The sequence below is a fragment of the Leptosomus discolor genome, chromosome 1, assembly GCF_034619465.1.
Source record: "Leptosomus discolor isolate bLepDis1 chromosome 1, bLepDis1.hap2, whole genome shotgun sequence".
Taxonomy (NCBI): Eukaryota; Metazoa; Chordata; class Aves; order Leptosomiformes; family Leptosomidae; genus Leptosomus; species Leptosomus discolor.
Window position 1 is genome coordinate 24598637 of NC_141391.1, and position 26649 is coordinate 24625285.

General features: G+C 39.2%; 1 protein-coding gene across 6 annotated transcripts in view; it reads left to right on the top strand.

Annotated features, from left to right (window-relative positions):
* Positions 1-26649, top strand: part of FRY (FRY microtubule binding protein) — a 203075-nt gene that overhangs the window by 18704 nt on the left and 157722 nt on the right. For 5 of the 6 annotated variants that reach the window (XM_086481865.1, XM_086481869.1, XM_086481868.1 and 2 more), the window contains exon 1: positions 8919-8988. The exons of the other annotated variant lie outside the window; for it this stretch is intronic. In XM_086481865.1, coding sequence (XP_086337991.1) covers positions 8919-8988 — 70 coding nt within the window. Of the gene's footprint in view, positions 1-8918; positions 8989-26649 lie in introns of those variants that run through there. 6 annotated transcript variants of the gene reach the window in all.

Genomic DNA, 26649 nt, shown 5'->3' on the forward strand with positions numbered 1-26649 from the left:
TAATTACGGCCTTAAATGTTTGAGTATTTGATGGTTCAGTCTGTGCATTGTGTAATGAAATTTCACAACTGGAGGGAAAGAGGGACAGCCCCAACCCCTCTGTTGCCTTTGTCCCAGGCTCTGTGTGACCTGATACCACTCTCTTAGGTATGAGTTACCAAATGCAAATTAGACTTTGAGTGGGTGGTTGGGGTTACTAATCTTGTTCCTAAAACAGGCACCCAAAATTAAAGACACCATCAATGGCTGTTTGGAAACTTCCTGCTGTAAGGCAGACAAGTTATGTAATGCTGGGACTTTTGGGGAGTACGTTACATAATTTTGTCTAAAATATAGTCAAGGGTTTGTAATAAAATTGCAAACGAAATAAAATTTTAGGATTCTAATAATGGGAAATAGCTTATTTAGGGGTGGTGCCTAGAAACTAAGGTGAAGAGCGGGAAGAAAATACTGCTTAAGTTATTCTTCATGCCTGCTGATTTCTGTAGGCTGTGCTTGCAGGATGCAGGCTGTATTTGGACTTGCACAGCCGTATTTCTCGTGTCAGTGTTTTCTGAGTCTGTGCCCCAGTGATAGTGGTGCAGATTTCAGATTGGCTTATCAGATGGTATATTTTTAGCATGTGTATGGCAGGTCTGGGAAAATGAAGTTTGTTCCTGGCTGGCTGATGCTGACAGAGGCTGTTCAGCTAGGGATACACAGGCCAACAGCCTAGTCCTAAGAGGACATCTCAGTTTGACAGCTCCAAAACAATGTCAAGGGAAGGATACTAGTACTTTGAATCTTGAAGGCATAATTCCAGCATTAAATAACAAATCCTCAGCAGAATAACTAGTAGGTAGTTATCATTTGTTATTTTCAGGAAAGTCACAAACCCCTGACAACCTATTTAAATACTCTTGAGAATTCACTGAACCCAAGGGTGGGAGCTGGGTGATACATGAACAATCCCAAATAAGGCTTCTATTAAAATATTTTATATTTTGTACCCAACTGCCTGATATACTTCCTCCAAAAATACAGAGATGTGCTTAATTGCTGTGCTCCTGTCTTCCATTCTGACACGGTCTGCAATGTAAACATGTATTCCCTATGCATTATTTACTGTTCTACTGCTTCTGCTTGTTTTGCTTTTCATCACTAGGTGGCAATATCTTAACAGTCAGTTACAAACAAAGGTCAAAACAAAATGGTGCGGCCAAACTAGTGAGACAAACTAAAAAGGATTTCTGTTGCTTTATTTAGAGTTTATCACGTTAAATGAGGTTTGATTAATGATATCTTATTTTGTGCACTGCTTTCTGTCACTCTGTACTTTCAATTTGGACTGTAGCAAGATGTTTATTTTTCCTTGTTAAATCATGGGACATTGTAGGTACATAGAGTTCAGTTGATATAGATTACAATTTTGATTTTTATTTTAGCAGAGGGCATTAGTAAAGCATGTGTATAAGCTGCTTCGTTAATGTTTGCCTTGAATTGTTTTGTGTTATGCAAGCTGTAATAAGAAAAGAAAAAAACCTTGTAAATATTTTAATGTGAGGAAAGAAGTTCATAAACTCAGCAAATGCCAAGTTGAAGAAAATAAACTCACTACATATAAATACTGTGGGTTTTTTCTGCTTAAATGCAAAAACGTTATTCCTTTTTTATTGCTGCCTTACATATGGACTTGTTGCTTCACAAATAATACAAAGACACACCTTTTTTTTTTTTTTTTTTTTTTTCATTTTTTCCTCCTGAAACCAAAGGGAGCAAATCAGATACCTAAACACAGGTGTCTAGGAGAAAGCCTCTAACTGCTTCTGAAGGCTGTGGATCTGATGTACATCTTACGTCACATCTGCCAGTCTCTGTGAATAGCTCACCTACCTTAGAGTTTCTCTAGTCACATCAGACACCTATATTTAGTCACCTGAATACCATTCGGCTATGGCCAGTATCCATCTGAAAGCTAGCTTAGTCTTTCAAGAGTAGATCATAAAGAGGTTCCAATTGGTTTTATTGGAGACTGGAATGTGAAGTCATGAATGCAATGCAATATATCCCAGGATGTCATAATATAATAGATCCTTTTTCTTTTCATGTTAGGTGTGTTCTGCACTGTAATCAAACCACTCTGGGAATCGTTCTTTATGTGGTTTCTTTATTTTGCCCCAAAGAACTAGATCGTATCAAAACCGCTGCCCTTACTCATGCCTTGGGGTAAAAACTCCAGACAGCCAAACTTTTGTACAAACTGTATCACTGTAAATCCAAGCTGACTCTGTGGAAATCAGCCATGGGTATAATTCAGCATACAGCACTATCTGGCTAAAAGGGCATATCATTTGACCCAGCAAAAATAGTCAGCCTTAAAGAGGAAAAGGTGTATAATCAAAAAGCATGTTAAAAGTTCAGTAAAGCTACTTTTGGCTTTGGTGTCTGTGTCACATCGCTACCTGGAAGCTGTGGGGAGCTGGGCAGGAGCAGAATGGTTGGCACCTACAAAGGTAGAAGCAAGGTATTAAGCATAAGCACATGCTGGGTAAATAAAAAGTTGTGTCTTGCTTAAGTTTTTTGCTAAATCAGGGCTGAAGTGATCATATCTTGCAGAATGACCCTGTAGGAGAGACTGGTTTACAAAAATGTATCACTGCAGACCAAGGAGAGGCTTTGCATTTGTGCACTCATAGATACAATCACTGTGCTTTATTGATGGAGTTTGCATAAAAGGTCTTAGAGATCAAAAATGCAATCACCTTCTACATGAGTTAAAAGATTCATTCTGTTAGCATCAAATATGGAACACGCTGTTCTTCTTACTGGTTTCTGCAACTAGAAGACAATCAGTGTGTGAGCACTAGGAAAGAAATTTTGTGTACAACACTTGAATCTATAGTTTATACTTGCTTTGTTACTGTTGTCATACCTTAGAGGCCTTCGACTACTTTTTGCATTTAGCCTCAGATTCTGAAGAGTTCAAATTGCAAAATCCAAACAGATCCTTTCATACCAAGCTAAAATGAGCCGTGAAAGATTGTGCAAGGACTGTGCTACATTCATATCTTCATGTACTTTTTTAAGGATTCCTGCAAGCATTGCTCAGAATGCAGAGGACTATGCCTGTATGTAGTCACTAAAACTGTAAACAAAATGGGAACCTATGCTACTAAATATTAAGAATCTAAATAAAGTATCCAATTTACAATAGTTACGTTAAATATCATGTGTAGATGGTGAAGAGAAATAGGCTGCTTCAGAAAATAATTGTGCACTGTACTGGAACTCTTGAGTCATGCTGAAGGCACTCACCTCCCAGCATAGGCATCTAAGCTGGATCTCTCAAGATAGATATTGTGAGTACCTCCAGCAGCATGTATTTTTGTTGTTCTTTTTCTTTTACTGACTGGAAGTTTTGGAAGTCTATTTTTCAGATATTTTGCAATGAAAATCATGCAGTGTTCTGCTCACGAGAACACTTCTGAACATGCTGATGAACAGCTTCTCACAACATTTTTTTTCCAAAGTTAGGACGTGGACACACATCCACAGAATGTTCAGCCAGAGAAGGGTATAAGCCAGGCACTCAGGGCTGCTGGATATATGCTATCTCTGACTTCAGAAAGCAGATGATAGAACAGAAGGTGCACTGCACATCCAGAATGTAGAGTTTGAGTTACATACAAATGTTCATAATTGAAACAATGCTCCTATTATCAGCAGGTGCTCCATCATGGTAGACCTATGAAAAGCCTTACATTATGGATCTATGATTTCTTATATTGAAAATAAGTTACATTGTCATTAATTTATCATAAATTCCCTTGTAGTAACATCATAAGAAGCAGCCCACTGTTTTTGTAAATACGTAAGATTGTAATATCCATCATCAGAAAGCTTACTTACACTGACAGATTTTATATGCTTTTGCCTGTCTGACTTTCACAACCTGGAATACGTAATTGAATTCTAAATATCATAAAGTCAACAAGAACTGAAGTGGAAGCTGTGTAACTTCAAAACTTCTCAGTCTTGTCAGCCTCCCTAAAATAAGTTCACAGCACTAGATTAGAATGCTGCTGTTTCTGCCATTTCAATGTGTTATACCTGGTTTAGGAGTGTTTCCAAAATGTGAGCAAAACCATGATATTTTCTGGAGGATGGCCTATTTGAGCAAATTTAGACTGGCAAATATTTAAATGAAGTTTAGTATTTAAATTTTTAAAAAATATTTAATGATTATTTAATAGTAGAAATCAGATTTTAATTGTTTAATTTTGAAGAACCTGTTAGAGAAAAGTAAAGTTCAGAGGCATTTATGTTCTGGGTGTTACTTTCTAAAGCAGCACTGATAATGGAGGAGTACCAACCCTGAAGTAAATTTTAACAATAGTATTGAATACTGTGCTGCGAACGCAGTTTTTCCTCTTACAGCTTATTAGACTGCTCTGTGGACTGAGAGCAGTTCCTTAGTCTGTACCTCTCCTTAGTACAGTTGTGAGATCAGGAAGCGTACAATGCCAAAAATACACAATCTAAGACTGGTGGTATTTTTCTTTAACATGCTTTGTCTTAAAAGATCCATTAAGTTGTTCAGTGTTTTAGTGCAACAGCATATTGACAGTGGAAGTGCTCAATAGGTAAATGTGTTCTTCAGAAAGAATACTAAAAGGTGAAGGCAGTGAGAGTCTGCATTCTATATTAATGTTGTGATGCAATGTTAAAGAAAGACTACTATACACAAAATGGAATTACTTTGCCCCCAAATCACTTTGGAGAGTGTCAGTAAAAAAGGTGCTAAGGGTTCTGCCACTCCTAGACAGAAGGCTGAATGTAGCTATAGCCTTTTTAATGTTAGTCCACAGGGAAGTGCAAGTAGGCATTTGGTGATACTTTAACATACCAGACACAAACTCTATTTACAGTAGTCAAATCCAGATATCCTTGGATGTGATAGCCCATTTGTTTCTTCACCAAATGATTGCAAAGCCAAGAAGAGATTGTGCTGGTTAGACTTGATAACTGGTGAAGACCAAGAAGGACAAGTGACAGGAACATTATTGGATCATGTTCATACAAGCTGATTCGGGACAAGCAGGAATAGGGCTGCAGTTTTGAAAAGAGAAACTATGAGAAATAAAAGGAGCTGGTTACTCACAGTGAAGAAATTGAGTACTCGCCTTCAGGAGATGTCTGAAATTTCTTTAACTTGAAAGCAGTGAAATCAGCCAACCAACAAAACCTTGAACTTTTCATTCGGCCTAGGAGGGGAATGTGAGACCCTCAGGAGCATCCCATGGGGTCCCACCAGTCACCTATCTCGCCTGATATTCTCCTCCCAACAGCAGCGGTAGAAGACACTAGGAAGAGTCCACATGGGTGTAGCCACTTTATGCAGCCCATCCCTCTGATACGCCTCAGCGCCAGCGTTGCTGTTTTAGGGATGTTAGAGTACTTTGCTATCTGGTGCTCCTGAGCATTCTTTTTGGACCTAAATTTGTGTTTATTATCAGTGTTCTGAAGCTACTAATGCTGTTTACATCTACAGCCTCCGGTAGCAACAAGTTCCAGAAGCTCACAACTTGCTAAGAAAGAAACACTTTCTTTTGTTTGTTTAAAACTGATCTCCCAGTCATTTCATTGAATGCTCCACCATTCTTATGGAAAAGGACTGCAGAGTTACTGGAAGAGTCCCCATTGCATTGTTAGGGAAGAGTTGTGGCTTAGAGGTTAGTTGGGTGTCAATTTAAAGTGAGCACTATCAAAAGCTCTTGGTACAACAAAAGTTCCTTGCTACAATTTTGAAACAAGAACATCAGCACCAGTATCCAGTGAGGATGAGCGATAGAGTAAGAATAAGGTATGACCACTAAGTAAATGCCTTGCCTTATTTTCCATAAGAACGGGGCCTTGTAGAGGAGCAGAGGTAGGAGGAATAATAAAAAATAAAACCAAAAAATCAGTTCTGAGGTGGAAAGAAACCTCAAAGATCTTCAAATTTACATTACAAAAACCAGATAACTTTCCATTCATAATAATGAAAGAGCGGGCATATGAAATTGCAGCTTGGGTAATAAAATTTTTGTTGAATCTATCGAAAGAGAGAGTCTGCCTTCTAAATATAAACCACAGAATTTATGGGGGAAAAATGATCTATATCAACAGAGAGGCTGCTTGACCTCAGCCACACTCAAGGCTTTGAAATAAAATTTGGTGGGAGATTATATTTAAGGGTGTGGATTTAAGTGAAAATTGGATAAAATTCAATACAGATTTAGGAAAATGAACTATTTGCAAATTAACCGTATATTTTGTTTTCAACAAGGCAATTGTGATAAAATTAATATATCAGTCATCTTCAGGAAAGCATTTGATGTAGCACCACAGGGAAAATTATTACTTAAATCCTTCAACATAGGAATTAATGCAGCATTTGTGAGGATGAATAAGGACTTCCAAACCTACCTGGCACTGTCTCTGCTGAAAAATCAATTAGTGGCATGGTAGGAAGTCATCAGTCCTAGGTCTTAGGATTTGCCATATTGCATTTAATTGTAAAAGTTGGAGCGTGCTGGTTAAAACAGGATAGTATGATGGGGCGGCATTATCAGGTCATCTAGTCCATTCCCCCTGCAGTAAGCAGAGACATCTTCAACTACACCAGGCTGCTCAGAGCCCCGTCCAACCTGACCTTGGATGTTTCCAGGGGTGGGGCTTCTACCACCTCTCTGGGCAGCCTGTGCCAGTGTTTCACCACGCCCACTGTAAAAAATTTCTTCCTTATATTTAGCCTAAGTCTAGCCTCTTTCAATTTAAAACTACAGCCCCTTGTCCTATCGCAACAGACCCTGCTAAAAAAGATTGCTCCCTTCTTTCTTGTAAGTCCCCTTTGTGTACTGGAAGGCTGCAATAAGGTCTTCCTGGAGCCTTCTCTTCTCCAGGCTGAACAACCCCAGCTCTCTCAGCCTGTCCTCCCAGGGGAGGTGCTCCAGCCCCCTGAGCATCTCTGTGGCCCTTCTCTGGACCCGCTTGAGCAGGTCTGTGTCTTTTCTGTGCTGGGGGCCCCAGAGCTGAACACAGCACTGCAGGTGGGGTCTCACCAGAGCAGAGGGGCAGAATCACCTCACTCAACCTGCTCACTACGCTGCTTTTTATGCAGCCCAGGGTACAGTTGGCCTTCTGGGCTGCGAGCACACAGTGCTGGCTCATGTCCAGCTTTTTGTCCACCAGACCTGAGAGACTGAACAGTTTTGATAGTCCATGTTCACAAAAGGATGTAAACTGGTTTTGAGTAAACTTCATTTAGGAACTGAGAGAAGGTTTATCAAGTGAATTTCTACAACAGCCTTCCATTAGTGAGGACACAAAACCTTATCTCTAGATGAGGTATGTTTACAGAAGACATTTAGCATATTTTCAGTGAGAGCCACACGAGTTTGTTCTCAATGACCCTTGTGTTCCTCAGTTTCCGATCCAAACATCAAATATTCTGCATACTGAAACTAAAAATAATGTCCAAATATAATTGCTGACAAAGTTTTTAGAAGAATCAGCAGCAGACAAGCTCTATTTTGGCTCAGATACTGTAATTATGAGATGCTGCAGGAAATCTGTTCCCCTAAGTGAGAAAATAAGTACTGTTATTCACAGGAAATAATATCTGGAAGGATGATACCAAGACTATATGAAACAATAAATATTTGGGAAACTGATTCTTCTTATTTTTCTGCATTACCATTAAAATATGCATAGTGATGGACTGTGATTATTTGAAAAAAAACTTTAGGAATATGGAAATTGTAGCTAGCAATTAAGCATTTTGTAGAAAATACAGCGAGATTAACAAGCAGTGAATTGCTTCTGCCTCATTTTCTTATTTGAATTCCTTATGTGAATTCAGTTCCTTTTTAAATGAACATTATTCAAGATAAAAATGACATCAAACTGAGCATTTTCTGTGGCTTTTTTGGAGGTGAATACCAAGCAGTGAGCTCTCTGGTTTATTTGCCATTATGAATTCAGCTTGCTGTCTCTCATCTTTGTTAAGGGGGAAAAAAAAGAAGTCGTCAAGAAGAAAATGACAACCCGTTTTTCTGTAGCAGGGAAAGAAAAGCAGAAGCAGGCAGTCTGAATGCCATGTTTTTAGTGCTCTGGAAGCGCTTCTCTTGTGCAACTGGGCTGAGGGAGAGCCTTTTTTTTCCCAGCGTCACTGCAATCAGATCTATGGGTGCAGCTCTGCTTTACCGCAGCGTGATGCAGTTGTGTACAGTTCAGCGTGCTCTTCTTGGAAACAGGCGGAAGGAGAGCAGCTGACCAGAGCATGCAGAGGATATTCATTAGAGGGTGGGTTTTTTCCTAAAGCTAAACAGTACGTGTGAAATTCCGCCAGCTGCAGAAGAGACGGTTTCAGTGGGGCTTCAAGTTGATACTCGGTACGCAAGAGGAGGTGCATGCACTCGGGCTGTCAGCTTCTGATGGAAAAAAAGCTTCAGAGAGGCAGACTGCACATTATTAAAAGCTCAGCTCAGACACCCTTCGGGAAGGTACTCTAACTGTGCTTATGGAACAAGTGCTGTGGTACTGTATATGCCTTGACTGACCGGAAGAAATTTGTCCAGTTGTGGAATGGAATAAATGAAAATAAATACTGAGAGGGTGAGGGAATAAAATACCCTGCAGACAGAATTAAGTACAAGCCCCGGAGGAAGAGCAAAGGACAAAAATCTCATGGTGTGTTTTTGTTGTTGTTGTTGTTGAGCTGCTTTTTTTTTTAATGAGCTTACCTACCATGAACGGAAGAAGTGGATCTACGGAGACTTCATTTCCTCCTCTGACCCCTCGTTTACATCACTAACTGGTGACAGTCACATCTACATACATAGTACCTGCTACTTCAGCTGCTCAGAATTATAGAAGCCTCTTTGTATGCAGCAGACATGGCTAGCCAGCAGGATTCAGGCTTCTTTGAAATCAGTATCAAATATTTACTGAAATCCTGGAGCAATAGTGAGTAGCAGAAAAGTAATCTTTTGATATTACGCATTGCTTGGTAAATGGCTAGGATAACCTAAAGGATAAAATCTTATATTTCTATATGTTTGTGTTATATAAACCAAGTAATTTTTGCCTTTGTCAGCTCTAAAAATCAGAATGTCAGAGATTTAAATAGGTTTCATTAACTGCAAAGGCTGTAATGAGATTATACTAGATTTTGCCTGATTGAATTCTGAAGTTAGTCTGCTTTCTGGCTCTCTCTAATAGTACATTGCAGGGAGTGCATTCCAAGCAGCGTTTCCTGCCTACATGTTTATTTGATTAGTTCAGGCTTTATCTAAATATTTTTGAAAATGTTGTTTAATCACAAGGGTGTGGCATTGCTCAGAAGTTGTTTTTTATCAATTGTGCACCAAGGACAAAAATATAATGATTATACTTCAGGTCTGAAAATCATTATTTTAATGTGATGAAGAGCAAAACATCAGATGCTTATAGCTGCACTTCCCACCCTCTATGCTTAATTTCAGAATCTTATGCAATATTTCCATCCAGAAAGAATCCATCTGTTTATCTAATTCAGGCTGGGTTTTGCAGAATGTAAACAAATAGCATTTTAGTCTTCTTTGGTCTTTTCAGTATTGCTGTTCCTGATATCCATTGCTGTTGAAATCAATCACTCTTCAGATTTTTAGCAATGTTATGTAATGAAGATCTTAATAAAATTTAGTGCTTGCAAATATATTCAGTTTAAGTAAGGCCATGGAATAACTCTGTCAGAAATTTGCTTTGTAATTTAAAATACGTGAACAGTGTATTCCTTTTCTATAGAAGCTTGTATTAACAGTGCTAAATCTCCATAATTAACTGTTTTTAAAAGATAGAACACAGTGTCTCTGGAAAAATCCAGCTTGGCTAGATATGCAATAAGGTTCTGATCATCTGACACTATCTATAATTTAATAACTTTGCATAAAACACTGGTATTCTAAAATTCTATGGTATAAAAAATTGCAAATATCTGCTTAATACAAGGAGTGTATCTGCAAAGAAATAAAAATAACACTGTATTAGATGTGTGACATGCAAGACTTGTCTTCATTAAATGATATCCATAGAAACTGTATTTTTCCAGGTCATTTGTAACCTCAGTAACACTGTGGTGCTTGTTTGAATCTGTTTTTCTACCACAAGTGTGAAGCCACTAGGGAATAATGCTACTACCTAAACAGCATTGCTTATCTGCCTTCTTTCCAAACTATTCAGTGCATATTCATTCAAATCAGTGATCCCACAAGGACTACAAGAGAATTTTGTGATTTAGTTACCTTTTTGGACCAATGTTAATCAAATACTGAGAATGTAAGTGTGTATTGTGACGACACATATTTTGTAACAACCTAGTTGCAGTTTATCACAGGAGGAAAACAAGTCACTTTATGGTGCAGAAATCAAATCAGTTCTGGCAATATTTTTGTAACAGACTACTGTAACTTTAAGACTAAGTAAAACTAGCACTTAAGGATATAAAAATTACTACATTGTGGAATTAAATACAACATTTTGATTTTTTTTTTCTTTTTCCTCTACATCAAAGTATATTGAAGTATTTCAAAACAGCGAAGATGTTAGAAGTCCTTATATGAAATCTGTTTTAGGCAACTGGAAATAGTATATGAATAATTGATATTTCTGACATTCTTTTAGCTGATAAATACACTTTCTACTGTATTTGAATAAACAGTAAGAGGAAATACAAGAAATTAATCCAGGTTGACTTAAACTTGTTGCCAGTTATTTTTTTTTGCTTTCAGTCTGGAAGGCTATGTTCATAAACCTGCACATATCCTTTCTAGCTGAAAAACAAACCATTTGATAAGAAGACAGTAGGGAGTTCAAAAGACCTAAGGCTTTCTTCAGCTCTGCTATGTGATGGGTGGAGCAGAGGAAAACACTTCCCTTGCTTGAGAAACTGCTGGGAAGCCTGCACATGCATGCACACAAACGTGTTTTTCAGAGAATTAGGTGCTGTGTCTGCATACCCAAGCACAGAAGTAAGCTATAAATTATTCTGGGGCACTTACCTATAGCAGAAAGAGGTCTAACGTACTGTTTTAAAAGAAAAATAACTTTGGGTCCTGGAGTATATATTTTGCTGAAATGGTAACAGCATAGAGGTGCTGTCTATGTATATTTCTGTAAATTGGCACTTTAAAACAGTAGCTGTAAATACCATTTATCCTTTCCAAGCTTTATAGTCCCACCAAAACCAGTCCTTTCTACTGATTTGTGTTTTGGCTTACATGGAGCATTAGCACTTTCTAATAGACTCCCAACTGCACCCATTACCCATACCATAGCATGAAATATACTCAGTTTTTCTGCCGGGGGTGACAATTTTCTCTCGTTTTGCTGTCATCTAAGGTGTTTAACAAACTGGCATTCTTGACATGCCGGGCAGGATTTCAGTTCAGTGTCATACAGCACCTGCAGAGGTGTTCACCTAGCGTGCTGCTTGGATTTTAGTTTTCATCAATCAGCTGAGGTGGCAGGTAATTTATGGGCACTGGAGTCAGTTTGTTTTAGGTACTTGTTAACTATTGTAGTCAGGATGATGCAGTCGGTGGTGTGTTCTCAGTGAGCACGCACTCTTGTTCCCAGGGGACAAAAAAGCCAAGTCACAGTCTGGCCTTTGAATCATCCCACCAAACTGAGAGACCTCAAAATACTCCTTTGTGCAGCTCTCAAAACAGACTTTTGGTCTGCACATGTCAATAAGATACTGTGCATGTCATGTAGTTCTGGAAAATATTCCTGTAATCTGTTGGAGGTGGGATCAGAATTGGGATTCTCTGGTTGGAAAATAAGAATAATCTTTTTTTTTAACTGATCTCATTTGTGTTCTGACGTTTTCTTAAATATTCAAGTATTTTTGATCAATGCTGCATTAGTCAATAACTGCAAAGTCTGCATTAATCAACAATTGCATTAATCATTTGCATTCCTTCTTTTTGAAATTACTACTAAAATGGCCATGCTTACTCAAGGTGAGTAGTGCTCACTTGGTCCACTGGGGTCAATAAGATGACAAGAATAAAATAGGGCTCACCAAAAGTAGGATGATTAAGAGTTTTTCATCAGATTTGTTATGGAAATACTGCAAAATACTTTTTGTAAATAAATATTTGTAATTTATTCAAAGAATAACATGTAAATCCAAATGTTAAGAATTTGAATCTACTCTTTCATTAGACTGTTTTTTGGTTTTGAATTAATCAGATAATTAGATTCCAGTTTATGCAGTTTCTAGATCAGATCAGCAATTAAATTTATTGGAGGAAAGGATTCTGTAGAAGAATCCGAACGGTGCAGGTAGATGGCTCACTTGTGCTCTCACAAGTCAGCTCTTATGTGGGCTGGTAGACACTGCATTTCATTGTCTCCCAGTTACTGGAGATAGATTTGAAGGTGTCTTTTTGTGTAATGAAATGAGAGCGCACTTTTTGCATAGTGTACATTTTCATTTTATTTGCCACTTCTCATAGAACGGAGTTATCTTCAGGGCCTTATTTTCAGGATTACAGCACTTGTTTATCTACCTTTGAATGACAAGATATTTTTTTTCTGTGAACTTGTATTTAAATTAGACTTGGAATGAGGGCTTTTTCAGTATTAGGACTTCAGGTCTCTTTCCCACACTTTGCTGCCTTCTTCCACAGTAGCCACCATCCACATCAAAAGCCTCCTATCCTCTTCACTTTAATGCTCCACAAAGCCCATTGCTCAATCCTCCTACTATACACTGCTCTCTTTGTGCTCCTGCATGTCCGGTCCCTGTAGCGGTGGCTGGCAAAAGCCATTCGGTGTTTACTAGTGGTGGTAACATCAGGGACAGCTTAATCCTGGGGGCACACAGGCACTGATGTCAGCTATTGCTCACGTTGCTCAGACACAGCAGCATCCCACAGTGGTCCCAGAAGGACCTCTGTCTCCTCTGTGGCTTGCTGGTCATGGACCAAGCTGAACGCAGTGCTAGCATCGAAACAAGTTATGTTGTCAGAAGAGCATCAGGCATCAGAGAAACTTCTCAATGGGCAATGTGAAGCCCGAGGGGTTGTTGGCTGCCAAGTGGTCAGCCATATTCTGTTCTGCTCTTGAAGATGTGTTTCTACCATGTCAGGAACAGAAATTAATGAAGGACATTTAGTCCTTCATTAAATGAATGTGATACATTTAGCAATAAAATTCAAGGTTTTTACAGAGAATATTCATGAAGTCCTGTGTCTGTGAGCCAGAGAAAGGGAAGGCCATGGGCAGTTTCTTAGGTAAAAGTCTGCATTATGTCTAAGTTCTGTGGTGCAGTAGTTTGATATTCTAGTAAGATTTTATTGTGCAGGAAGATGATAACAGCTGTTTTGCAAGGGGTAACTTATCTGCAGGCAAACATAGACCTGTTTAAAGCTGAATACGCTAAGCACACCATGCTATCAGACTTAGTGATTATAGCAAGATACCAATGAAGGAAAAAGGCTCCTTTGTGTTTTTCAGTGCCCACTTAAACACACTTACTGAACAAGAAGAACCTATCCTTCCCTGCCATCTCTCTTGTTCTGGCATGCCTACTCTTGCAGACCCAAAGTGAGCTGATGCAAGAAGCTGATGTGCTGCAAACTCACCCTGCAGGGAAAGGTTCACTTCTTGCCTGAAGCTGGGGAAGGGACGGGGGTATGTGACTTTAGTAAGTGGCAGAGCAGCCTGGCATGGATGGAGAATCTGCAGCCTGGGCTGGGGCCATGCTTGGGCCTGCTCCTCTTGCTTGCTGCTGAAGTCTCACCCTAATACACCTGCAGAAAGCTGGCCTCTTCCACAGCCTCTGCCTTTAGGGAGCCTTGGGGACAAAGGTTAGCATCTGCTCAGGCCTTGGCATGTGACTCTGCCTTGGACGAAGGATGCTATCAATTCAAGCCATCTTGCTACATGAAGGGAATTGATTGCTCTATCCGTTGAGCCTGAAATTAGGGTGCATAGTATTCTTCAGATCTCAGTAGTCTTTGATTGTCAGAAGAAAAGTGGCTTGCTTGGTAGTGGTGACTGTTACCTCCCAGGACAACTTTCTTAATATTTGTCTGCAGATCTGATCCTCTTCTTCACAGAGCTGTAGGGAAAGGTATTAAACCAGAGGGTTTGGGCTGTTTGTGTTCTGGTGGTGCCCATCTTAGAACTTACATTTTGACATGATTCTTCTTAGAAGTCAGGGAAAGTGGAAGTTTATGACTTTGGGGACCTGAGAACTCTTAAAAAACAATTGTTGTTTATTTTGATATTTGATACTCTGTTCAGGACCTTCCAGAATAATTTCTACCATACTGGGAGAAAAAAAGGATGAGAGAATCAGAAATGCTGTATTGCAAAATTCAGTTTGTTTACAGAATGAGCTTGTTTGTCATTAAGAAGTTTGAATTATTGTAGTAAAAATCTACAAATAGTTTGAGTGCAATCTTTGTACATAAATTTTTGTGGTAAAACTTCAGTCCTAATCTCAAAATACAAGGTAGTCTGGAAACTAGGCATAAACTAGGTGTAGACAATCACTGGTAGATATTCCATAAAGGTTCCAATAATTTTACTTGTGGTAAAAACAAACAATTCTGTTGTACTAGTAGTATCCACTTTGAATGATTAGTCTATGATGCCCTTGGTTTTATCATATTACCAGCAGTATGGTTTTTTCCCAGAATGGCTAGTTGCTATTCACAAGGAAAAGGGAAAGAACTTACAGTTCCTGTGGTTTCCTCTATGCATATAAAATACCATTGAATAAGCTGTAGTATCTTTTATTTTTATATGTATATATAAATATACAAATTATAAATATATGAAAGGGAACATGTATAAAGGAAGTGATAATATGCAGGTTACTGTAGGTGTATAAAACATACAAAAATGTTCAAAGTTTGGTAATGGAGAATATAAGCCAAATTGCTACTTAATATTCCTTTTGTATTTGTTAACTTTTGATGCACTTATTTCATTAATATTTTAAACTCTCTTCTCTGTATTGACTTGTGGACAGTAGGAAGCAGGCTCCATGCCTCCAGGATTAGGATTGCATGTGCTTGTCCAGCTTTACTTTCTGTATTCATTCCTGAGTTTCTAAGCAGTCAGTAAGTGCTTCGACACTTGACTGTGAGTTGGTAGCCCTAGAGACTGAATTCCTGTGGGTGTTGAACCCACGGTGGGCACATGTGGCATTGCAGTAGCTGTGCCTGGGAGGGACAGTCCCAACCCAGCCTCTTGTCCCTGTCTCTGTGCTCCTACCCTTCTCTCCCACCCTAGTTACCCATAGAGTTAATATCCTGCCAGTTAAACTCTAAAATGGTGTAGATGCTGGCATCAGCATAAGGAAGGAGACAAGGATACACAACTAGGAGTGGGAGGCACTTTTGGCTGATTCCTGCTATTAGATTGGTGGAGTTGAATGATAAATTGTGTTTGCTTTCTTAATAATGACTCCTGTACCTGTGCCTGCTTCTAAATGTCAGAGCTAGTTCCTTCTCCAGGCCAACCTAGCCTTTGCATCCCTCTCTTCTCCGCTTCAGAGCATCAGCAGTGTAGTTGTTTTCCTGTTGTTGTTTCCATGATAAATTTGGACTGCAGAATAATTTCATAGAGGTAGGTAGCTCAATTATTTGTGTGTGGGCAACTTTTCATTCACTGCAGTTCCCTAAACTAGATTTGAATAAATTGTCCATAGAAAGAAAATCCCTTCTCCTCTAGGATACTTTCTTCTGAATCATCCAATTCTTTGTCTATTGCATCAGCTAAAAGGAACACTAAAGTGTTCAGACATCACAGCAGCTCTTTCAGCCAGATATTGTAAGTTCTTCTACTGTTTATATTTCTTAAGAATGTAAATGGAAAGGTGTTAAATAGCATGACAAAGCAGGGCAAGACATCTGCCAGCTGGCTCATCAGCCTGCTGAGAGCTTGAAACTAGAATTACAGAATCATTTTGGTTGGAAAAGACCTTTAAGATCATCAGGTCCAACCATTATCCTAACACTACCAAGCCCACCACTAAACCATGTCCCTGAACTGACGATGGAGGGAGATTATGATCCATAGTTAGGTTAGGTAGTAGTGAACTGGGGTGGAAAGCAAAGGGCTTAGGGCAAAGAGAACAAGAGAGACCTCAGGAACTGTAAAACAGCATGAAGTGACACCCACCTTAAGTGTATGTATACAAATGATGTGCACTCTGGAAAACACAGAATCATAGAATAATTTGGGTTAGAAGGGACCTTTAGAGGTCATCTAGTGCAGCCTCCCTGCAGTGATCAGGGACATCTTTAGATAGATCAGGAGGAAGTCAAGTGCTGCATGCAGCCACAAGACTACAACATTATAGCAGTAGCAGGCTTGGTGTTAACAGCTCACACAGCTGGAGTGCTGTGATGGATGGACAGAAGCTCTTCAGGAAGAACCTGCAGGGAAGATGAGGAGTGAAGGTTGCTGTCTTTGTGAAGTAGCTCCTCACATGTATGGAGCTCTTCTATGGGATGGGTGGGTGACAGTGTGCTTGAGAGTGTGGATCAGGATCAGAAGAGAGGACTTTAAGGGTTACAGGGTGGTGGTGGGAATCTGTTACAGGCCACCTGGATCAGAGGTGAGGAAGCGGACAAAGCCTTCTTTAAGCAACTTGAGGAAGTTGATGAATTGCTGATGTTGGCTCACATGAGGGACTTGAACCTCCTGACTTCTGCTGGAAGTGCAACATAGTAGGATGCAAGCAGTCAGGATTTCTTGAGGGTGTTGAAAGTAACTTCTTGATACACAGTGGACCAACCAGGGGTGAAGTACAGCTGGGTCTGCTGTCCATTACAAGGAAGAAATGGTTGGAGCTCAAGATCCTGAGAAGAATGAGGAAAGAGGGCAGCAGAGTACAGACCCTGGACTTTAGGGGAGCAGATTTCAGTTTTTCAGATTTCAGAAACTGTTAGGTGGAATCCCATGGGGGGGAAACTCTGAAAGGTGAAGGAACTCAGGAAAGCTGGCAAGTCTTTGAGGTCAGCATCTTCCAAGCATAAGAATGGGACACCCGTGTCAGCAAACAAGCGTGCATATGAGGAGACCAGCTTGGCTTATCAGGGACCTCACAACTGAGCTGAACTACAAAAGAGGCAGTGTATCAGAGGTGGAAGCAGGGTCTGGCTTCAAAGGAGGAATTTATAAACATTGCCTGGGCAAGCAGGGATGGTGCTTGGAAATCCAAAGCTCAACTGTAGATGGGAATTGCTGGGATATCAAAAGCAACAACAAGGGTTTCTCTTGCTTCATTAGTGGTAAAAGACTGAACAAGGAAAATGTGGACTCATCGCTGAATGGGGCAGGGGATTTAGTGACAGTGGACTGTGGTATGGAGTGCCACCTTTGCCTCAGTCTTCACCAGCAGCATCTCTCCAGGCTCTGTCTGCCAAGTGCTGGAGTGCCGCTTGATATGGCAGTTCTGATAAGGGGGAAAGGCAGAACTTCTGCAACTCCAGAGTTCGGGAGCACAGACTCTCTTCCTCGCAGGAACTGCTAAGAAGCCTGGCAATTCTGTACATATTTATGATCTTTTATATACTGCAAATTATAGGCACATTCAAAACTGAGGGTTGGCAAAGTGTTTCTATTCACAGCAGACAGCAGAGCTTCCTAAAACAAGTGACTGAATGAAACACATCTGGGAAACACTGGCTTCCTAGTTTGCTCTCGGCCAAGTAGTGGTGGTTTCACTGAGTTGTTGAATGCTGATGGCTTCCTCCTCTGCATGGAATAGAGAGAGCACCAGTATAGAGAGACCACCAACAGTCTGGATGTTTGTGCCTAATACCAAGGTCACTGATGCAACTGGTATTGCAGAGCTGCCTGAGGGATTCAGCTCTGTCAAGTTTTAGAAGGGAGATTTCGGGATGCTTTTCAGGCCACTGGTTTGAAGAGAAATCTGAGTGTTGTTTTGTAAATACTGTGGGATCACTGTAGTGACACATTATCACATGTCTGCAGGGGAACATGTTGCTGATAAAGAGCTTAATTAGGTGGTTGGAGCCTTAACAAGTTTTATACACAAAAAAAAAAAAAGAGACCCTTTTGAGACACATACTATACAATCTTTATTCTGCACACTTTCTATGCTTTCAGAAATTTGCTGTCATCAAATGTAGGACTAATGCATACAAGTAGAGAGGCTGCTGTGGTTTTAAGTAGTCAGTGAGGGGGTCAGAAATAATGATTTGTGTACGGCTTAAATGCGAAGGTGTTGGATGGATGTGCGTTAGACAAGGACTGATCAAAAGAATGTGACGATTATTATTGGTTTTGTTTTTGTTTATTATTGTGAAGTTGCAGATGGTTTTAGTTTTATTTTGAAAGGCTTGATTTTGAAAGACTCATTCATATTCCCTTGAATTCCTAAGTAACCACTAGTAACTGGCTCACCACAGAAGTCTGCCAAAGGTATTGTTTTGCAGGAATTCTCCTATAATTAGGTGATCATTATACTGACATTTTTTCCTAATCTCTAGCTATCTAGCTGTCCTCTGTCTCTCTAACTTTGAAGAGTCTCAACTTGTATGTGGAGTAAATTAAACTTCGAAGGATGTCCATTTATCAGTTTGTTTGAATATTGATTCCCTTGAACCACTTTTGTTGAACAGAATATTCATGATTATCTTTCTTTTTGATTGTTATTGAATGTCTTCAAATGTCTGGATCCATTTGCCTTTATAGTCAGAAGGATACCTGTATAGAGTTCTAGCCAAAAGTTCTTCCTTGAGAAGTTTGTAGAGTAGATTTCTGCATATACTCGGGCTAATATATTGTTACATGTTTTCAGAATCATGTTTATTCTGTACGAATCACAGAGATACCACATGTTGAAAGTGGTCTAAGCTACCTGACATCAGGTTTTGCAGTTTGTTCCCTTGTAACTGGTGTTATTTTTAGTCTGCTTTCCAATGGAAGCAAAGCCTACTCAGTCTGGCTGCCTTTTTTGAGCATGTTGACCAAATTCAGAACAATGCAGAGAAGGGTAGTGGTCTTAAAGATACTTAAGTTTCTACAGAATTTGTAAAATGAGGCTGTTAGGTAGTGAAGAGGGAAGGCCACCTGGTGAAAAATGGCAGCATAAGCTTCCCATCTTCTTAGACACAAGAAAATCCTTGCTGTGACAGCCTTTGTAAATACTCCGGCTGTGAGACAAGTTTCAGTCACACCTTTGAGAGGATTGCACACAAAACTCATAGTGCATTCACAAGATGCAAATTAACATTCATTAGTTCAGATGCAGGGAAACTGCTGCAAATACCTTGCTTGCAATGGTCGCTGTTATAGTAATATTCATACAGTGCTTCCCATCTGGAAGGTTTACAGACTTAAATTCTTTCAGCATTATTACATGAATATGAAAGATGGAAGTATTATTCTTTTATTGCTATTACTGGGCAAATTGGAACAGAGAAATTAACTTGAGAAACACAAGATTACACGTGAAATCTGTGCTAGAGCTGGAAATGCAACCCTGTCTTCTGTTCCTTTACTGGAAGAACCTTTCTTCCTTCACATTCTTGGTAGCCAAATGACACATTGTGAGTCATGACTCAACTAGTTATTATTTCTAATGAGATTTTTAATTGGCGGTGAGTAGTAATTTTAAAATGGAAATATCCTTGGAGTATTTTAAATTCCACGGGGTGCATATTTGTTGCTATTGATGCCTTAAATGAGGAGAAAATTACTTAGCTATCATTCTTTTTCTTTGAAGGCAAATGTTTGAAACAAATAACCTCACCACACCCTGTATCTATGTGCCATCTGAACCAAAGCTAGGCAGTTATTTTGATTTTTGTTCTGTTACTCGTAGGCAGGAAAATGTGGCAGAGCAATGTATGTATTCTTCACTAGGATGACTGCTTGATCAAGAGCAATAACTCTCTGGGAATCAAAAGTTGGAAAGTATCACTCTTGACATGCAGAGGTCACTGGGATTTGTAGTAAATTAAGTGAAGTCTCAGCTTGTCCATAGTGAATTGTTAACATTTATGTCATGAAGTAGAAGATGGAAACATTTTTCAAAGGGAAAGTGAAATTTAAAATTTTGTTTGATTTTAGTCATTTGCCTGTCACGTATTCAAGCGGTAAAGGATGGGGCAGGCAGAAGTGGGTGTTACAGGGGGCTGCAGACTTCTATGGCAAGTGAATTTACTGGAATTGTTTGAATTACTATTTTTATGAACTTTTGAAACAAGATTGTTAATATAGATAGGTTGGAATTTTATAAAAAGGATGGAAAAAAGGTGAATAGAATACGTGTGCATATTGCTGTGCCTGCTCTTTTATGTAAAAACCCTCTGTTGCTACTAATTTTTCCTGAGCTCCGCAGTTTGGGCTAAAGCACTTCTAAACTTAATGTCCCTGAAAGTGAATTGTGGAATTTTCAGCAGAAAAGGTTGTACCCTCTGTAAGAATGAGGAAATGCAAAACCACTGTTGTGTTAAAAATTCTCTTGAAAAGGACCTTGGGGGTGGGTGGGGGCAATCACCTTACAGCCAGCTGCCTCCGAGGGTGGAGGGGAGACTGAATTTTAATTAAAAGCCTAGCAAAGACCCAGCAGGAATGAAGGCAGAAGAGACGGAGGAGTCATGGGGGAGGAATCAGAAATAAGGGAATTGATACTTACTGGACAGTGGGAGTGGAAATCAAGAGTGACTGGTAGGAGATGGGGCCAAGGGGGCACTGGAAAGAGGTGGGTGAAGGGGTAGGGATGGGAGGAGGCATCGGACAGGGGCGAGAGGGCTGGGAGGACGAGATGAGCAATGTTTGGCTGGGCAAAGGGAACAGTGCGTGGGAGTCTGGGACTGGAATGGGGAGCCTGAAGTGGGGAAGACACAGCCATGAGGAGACACCAGATTTTAGAGGTGGAGTAAGAAGAGAGCAGCTGGGAAGATGGGGGAGGTGAGAGACAGAGAAATCCCTTCCCAAGCACAGAATACAGGGCAGGAGTCCTGTTCTCCATCCTGCATCCTTGCTTTATAGCAAATCCGTCCAGCAAAGGGTGTGCCTTACTTTGCCATAGTGTTTGGGTCAGGGACAGAAGGTGTTAAAACGTTATCAAGTGAGAAGAGCAGCAAGTGACTTCTGTGTGCTGTTAAGATAACTGAGTCAACAGTTGGTTCACTTGGCATCAGGTTAATCATACATGCACTATATTACCTCACTTCTGAAAGCCTGACTATGATGAGGTAATGCAGCACAGTGGAAAGCAAAGCACATAGATATACAAAGAAATACTCTATACCAGATTATTATTCTATTTATTATTACTTGTAATGCAGTAGCAGATAAGTTCTTAACATTTCTCCTCCAGTACAGCAGTTAGTGTATAAGCTAATAATAAAAGTTAGTCTGTCTTAGGATCTCCCAAGGGAGGATGTCAGACAGATCTGGGGGCTTTTGACAAAGTTCTCAGCTACATGAAGAAATAGACCATGTATTTGGGTATTAGTGACTATCTGAGTGTCACTCAGCATACTTTCGAGCATAATAGTTTTATGAGCAATATGTTAAAAACTGGCATGAAGCACTGTAAACAAAGTGTCCTTGCTGATGGTTTGTTGTCACATTAGATTGAGCTGAGCAGTTGGGTACTGCAGGGATGGATTCTAGGCTTTATTTTATTTTCTGTCCTCGTTCGGGATTTGGAAGAAGGTAAATAACATGTTAGTGACATTTGTGATTGTCCTTACATTAGAGCATATAAATATCAGCAAAGAAAAAGGAGGGGAAAAAAAGAATGATCAAATGATGAAATAAGGGGTTATTTAGAGTAAAAATATGAAAATGTCCTTACCATGGGAATCTGTGAATGTCTTTTGAGACAATTTATTTTTGAAACATGAAAAACAAGACTGGCTACATTTTTAACCTGTAGTGTAAGGGCCAGCTTTTCACTGGAAGGAGAGACATGGGGTTGACTGTGTTCTGCACCTGCAGTGAGACAAGGTCTATGCATGTGCATAGCTGCACCTGGGCCAGTTCCCAGTTCTCTGTTGCACAAAGTGGGAAACCCAGAGGTCTGTCCATTACAGGAGAGCTCTGAGAATGGCAGTTAGAAGTAAGAGTTTTTCATTTATTTGAGGACAAACAGTAGTCCTTCAAGGAGTAACATGGAAGCATCACACTACTGGCAAGTTAAGAGATTTCTTTAAATTTATCATGTGCTTATGATATTAATAGATACTTAGAATGGCTTCTGCCTAATATTAAACCCATTCTTTCTAGTTCACCTTGAGGTCTATTAGTACTTTATGCAGTGGTTTTCTTGTTACAAAAAGGAATCTATTCCTCCGAAGTAATGACATGGTTTCTACAAAGTTTCTGCTTATTGTTTTAATCAAGCATCTTTCTCAATTAAGTACAAAGGATTGTACAGTACTAGTCCAATCCTCCTGCACAGCTAGCACATATCCTAAGCATCTACATAGCAAATTTCAACCTTACTGGTAAATTCTCCTGAAGCCTGCCTGATGCATTTTAAAGATTACATTTATATTATGATGATATCCTCAGGGCATGACTTTTTGTTATAAAGCTTTCATTGTTATGATATTTATCCAGAAATTACGTTTCAAGTTGATAATAGTTTACATTTATTATGTTGGATGTGTTTACCTACTTTATAGAAGCGGAGTTTGAAACATTTGGCTGGAAGGTTTGAATCTATACGTTATTGTTATATATATATATGTGTGTGTGTGTAAATAGGTATTAAAAATTATAACTTTCTAATTAATACAGAAAATTGTCTTCGGTCATTAAACTTCTTATTACACAAATGGTCAGTGTGATCAATTAACAATATTTTTCAATATTTTTTTCTGTTTTGAATCATGCAGTTTATATGCATTGTGGATTCAAATTATAGCTATGGTTTTCCATAAACTGTACCAGAACCAGCACAGTGTCACGAAATTCTGATAAATATCTGCATTGATAATTTAAGTAAGATATACCAAGCAACATGTTCAGAAAGCTGAGCGTTATCCTAAGGCTTTTTCACTGAAGACAAGGGAGTATTTAACTGTTTACATCAGTGGAACTGGAGTTAGAGTGTTTTTATGTGTATTCCTACAAACTACATTTTAAAATTAGTGTATTAAGATATTCTACATAAAGTTTTAGACTATACTTTTTTCAGGAAAGGAAAATTATCTTTGATTTCTTTTTACAGAATCATAAAATCAAAATACAATTTAAAGTTTTAAAAACCCCCACATAATACAATTTTTTATCAGTTCTTATGCTTGATGTTCACACTTTCATCTATTTTAACTCATTTCTATGACATAATCATTTCTGAAGTACTGAATAAAAGATTACCCTATAGATTTCAGGGTGCTTATCCAGCTTGATATTTAAGGATATGTTTTAAATTAATTAATGAATTATGTTTCATTTATGGTAGAGTTGGCTGCCACAGAATGGCTTATTTGGTTGGCTCTGTCTGTCCTCCTCTGTCAGTCAAGACAAAGTAACTCAGAATAGCTTGTGTCTACCGAGTAGCTAAGGTGGCCAGGGGCATACAGATTTTAGAATGTAAATCAAACATTATGAGCCAGTGTGTGTACCTCACAGACATGCCTGAGATTTGTCTAAACGCATGAATCAGGTAATCGTGTTTCTTTAAACAGTGCCTCTTCTTATCTGTCCTTCCACTTCCTCAGGAGAGTTTCATTCATTCATCTGTCAAATCAGATGCTCAAGTGTTCATCTGCCCAGCAGGTAAAATCCACTGAAGTGGGCCCATGCACAAAGTGTGGGGTTTTCACTGTGCCCCACCTAAAGAGATAGTAGGGGCCAGTTAGCCTGAGTCTAGCTGCAGGAGAGAGCATTCATTCCTGTGGTTTTGGTTAAGTGCCTAGTATATGTCAGGATCATATTTAACATACCCAGGGTCTTTATTATTCTCTAATCCTTTGACATTTTCATTTATCTTATTTAAAACTGTTAAGTGATATGCAACAAACACTGCTGTTACCAATGCATCATTTACTGTTGGTTAGAATGAAGTAGAAGAAATCATCGTAAGTGGACATTCATTTTATTGGTCATTATCATGGCACCTTTTTATCTCCTGTGAAGGACTGATTTATTTTGGATTAGTAGCTTGATCCTGATTGGTCTGGACTGGGTACATAAAAAGCATAACTTCAATTTTATAGCATGTAAAACTTCCTATGTGTTTTTTGTGCAGCTATTACATAGTGGCATTCAATACTGCAAGGATACACTATGCCAAAGCAGAGATGTCTTTACTGGGAAGAGAAGAGCATCTGGAACAATTCTTGCTTTGGAGGCTGATTCTTGCCCTACCTGTTGCTCTGCTTTGTGGGACAATAAACTGGGATTCAAAAAGAAGCCTAGGATGAAGACGAATATGACAGAAATGATTTAGCATGGCTCAGACCTAGGCAGAAACCAGGTAGAAATATCTGAAGGATCTGATTTGGATACGCATTCATGAAGCGTACCTAACACACAGCAACAAGATCAAGAGGTAATTTACCAATGTAGGCATTCCTTTGCCCAAATACCTTTATTGTTTACTGTTACTTTTTATTATAATTTAATCTATCACATAATTTTTAGTAGATGTCACTCATTGATTAACCAAGTGGCAACTACTGAGCTAGAGCCATGCTTGCTGCTATATTTCATCTCTAATTCAAAACACATTGAATTGTTTCTTCAAATTTGTCAAACCTTGAACAAGCGGGACATGGGTAATCCTAACCATTCTGGCTGGTAGCAAAAAAATGAGAGTGCTCTCCAAGGAGGTGGGAGATGAGAGTTCAAAACCCTGAGCTTTAATTAAGCATTTAACCCAAAGCTACTATATTGTGTGAGTTCTTTAGCCATTAAGCTGTTACATAAAAAGCAGTTACAGCCAAACTGTAAAGGAGATGAGCTGCTTCTCTGCTCTGCTTTGTACATCTGAAGTGGCCCAACAGCGTTAGGTCCATGTGGAGATATATCTAAAGCGGTGTCGGGCCCAGGTGGGCTGTTGTGGATCCTGTTCTGAGCTGCTGCCTGACTCACTTGATCATTTGAGTCAGTTTTCTGGTTTCTCTTCCACAGGCCGGGTTCAAGCACCCAACTTCTCAACTGACTTGAGCCCCGAGTGAAAGTGTCTCAGAAATGCCAAGTCCCCACAATGGTGATAGTCAGCTGAGAATATACTGAAAATTTCGGTGCCTCTGTCTGTCTATATGTGCAAACAAATGTTGGTGCTGGTGTTCAGTTTCTTAATTTATTAGCAGCCTTATGTACCATTTCAGGTACTTGAGATTCGTGCTTCATATAGTTTTGTACATGCTTTCTTATGGACAAAGCCGTTCATTATCATTGGGTTGCCATGGAGTACTGATCACACGGATCTGGGAATAATAACCCATTATGCTAATATAGCTTGTCATTGTGTTTGATGCGAAGTGATGTCCCATAACAACAGCCGATGCTTTTTTCTAATACGATTTATGGTAAAATCACAGTTTATGGAACAGCGTTGCCAAACATTGCCTACCCTCTTTTCTATGAATTATCTTTTTGATTCCGTACCTATTTACAAAACCATGTATGCATTTTTTAGGTCAGTATTGTTCTGGTTTTAATTTCTTTCTATATTGAGAATCGGGGGGTTGTAACAGAACGATTCTGGCCTGTTTGCTTAATGCTAGAAACATGTGTTTGTTTTCTGAGCTCTCCTGACCCCTTGGAGCCTCAACTTTGTGTTATAAAGTTCCCTTTGGGACAGAGACAGGACAATTTACTGGATTTGGATTCTAAGGCGCCACAAGAGAAGTATGAAGCAAATCATGTCCAATAGTTGGAATACATATTTCTGTAATGCATTCAGCATTACCGCAACCTTTCTTAAACACCCAAGTATGAAACTGAATTTTATTTCAGAGTGTGCTACTATACAAGGAACAGGCCTTGAATCTTTGTATTGATTCAGCTTTATTCTGTAGCAGATGACCAGGCATTTGTGGGTGATGTGTAACATGCACTGAAGTTTGGTTTTAACCTTTTCCAGATTCTCAGGACAGTCTTCCTTCCTGTGCATGTGAACATACTTTCAGTAACAGCATTTCAGCCATGGTTCTTCTGTGCTTCTCAGACATTCACTCTGACAGTAGAGTATGGCTACCCTGGAGCATATCACTGCACCTTCAGAGAGCTTCACTTTTCTATACAAGCATTTGTTTAAGGCAAACAACTGTTTTGTATGGTTGTCACTTATAAGGCATATTTATAAATTATTCTAGCAATGCACTTTCTCTTTAAAATATTCCCTGAAAATTGATTCATCTCAAGTTACCTCCACTTTCATGTTCTCCTCAGGTGTACTCTACAAAGCAATCCTTAAAATCACCTTCTATTTTGGCAAAGCATATTTGACAAGCAAACCATCATCTCAGGAATTACATATACCACAAAGATACTCTGATCACACAAGTTATATTTGTACCTGGATGTACAAACAGAAATCAAGCACTGATAGGCATTCAGACTTCTGCTTCTTGATATTACCAAGATTAGAGATAGAAAACCCTTCTTAGAACATCTGTGTCA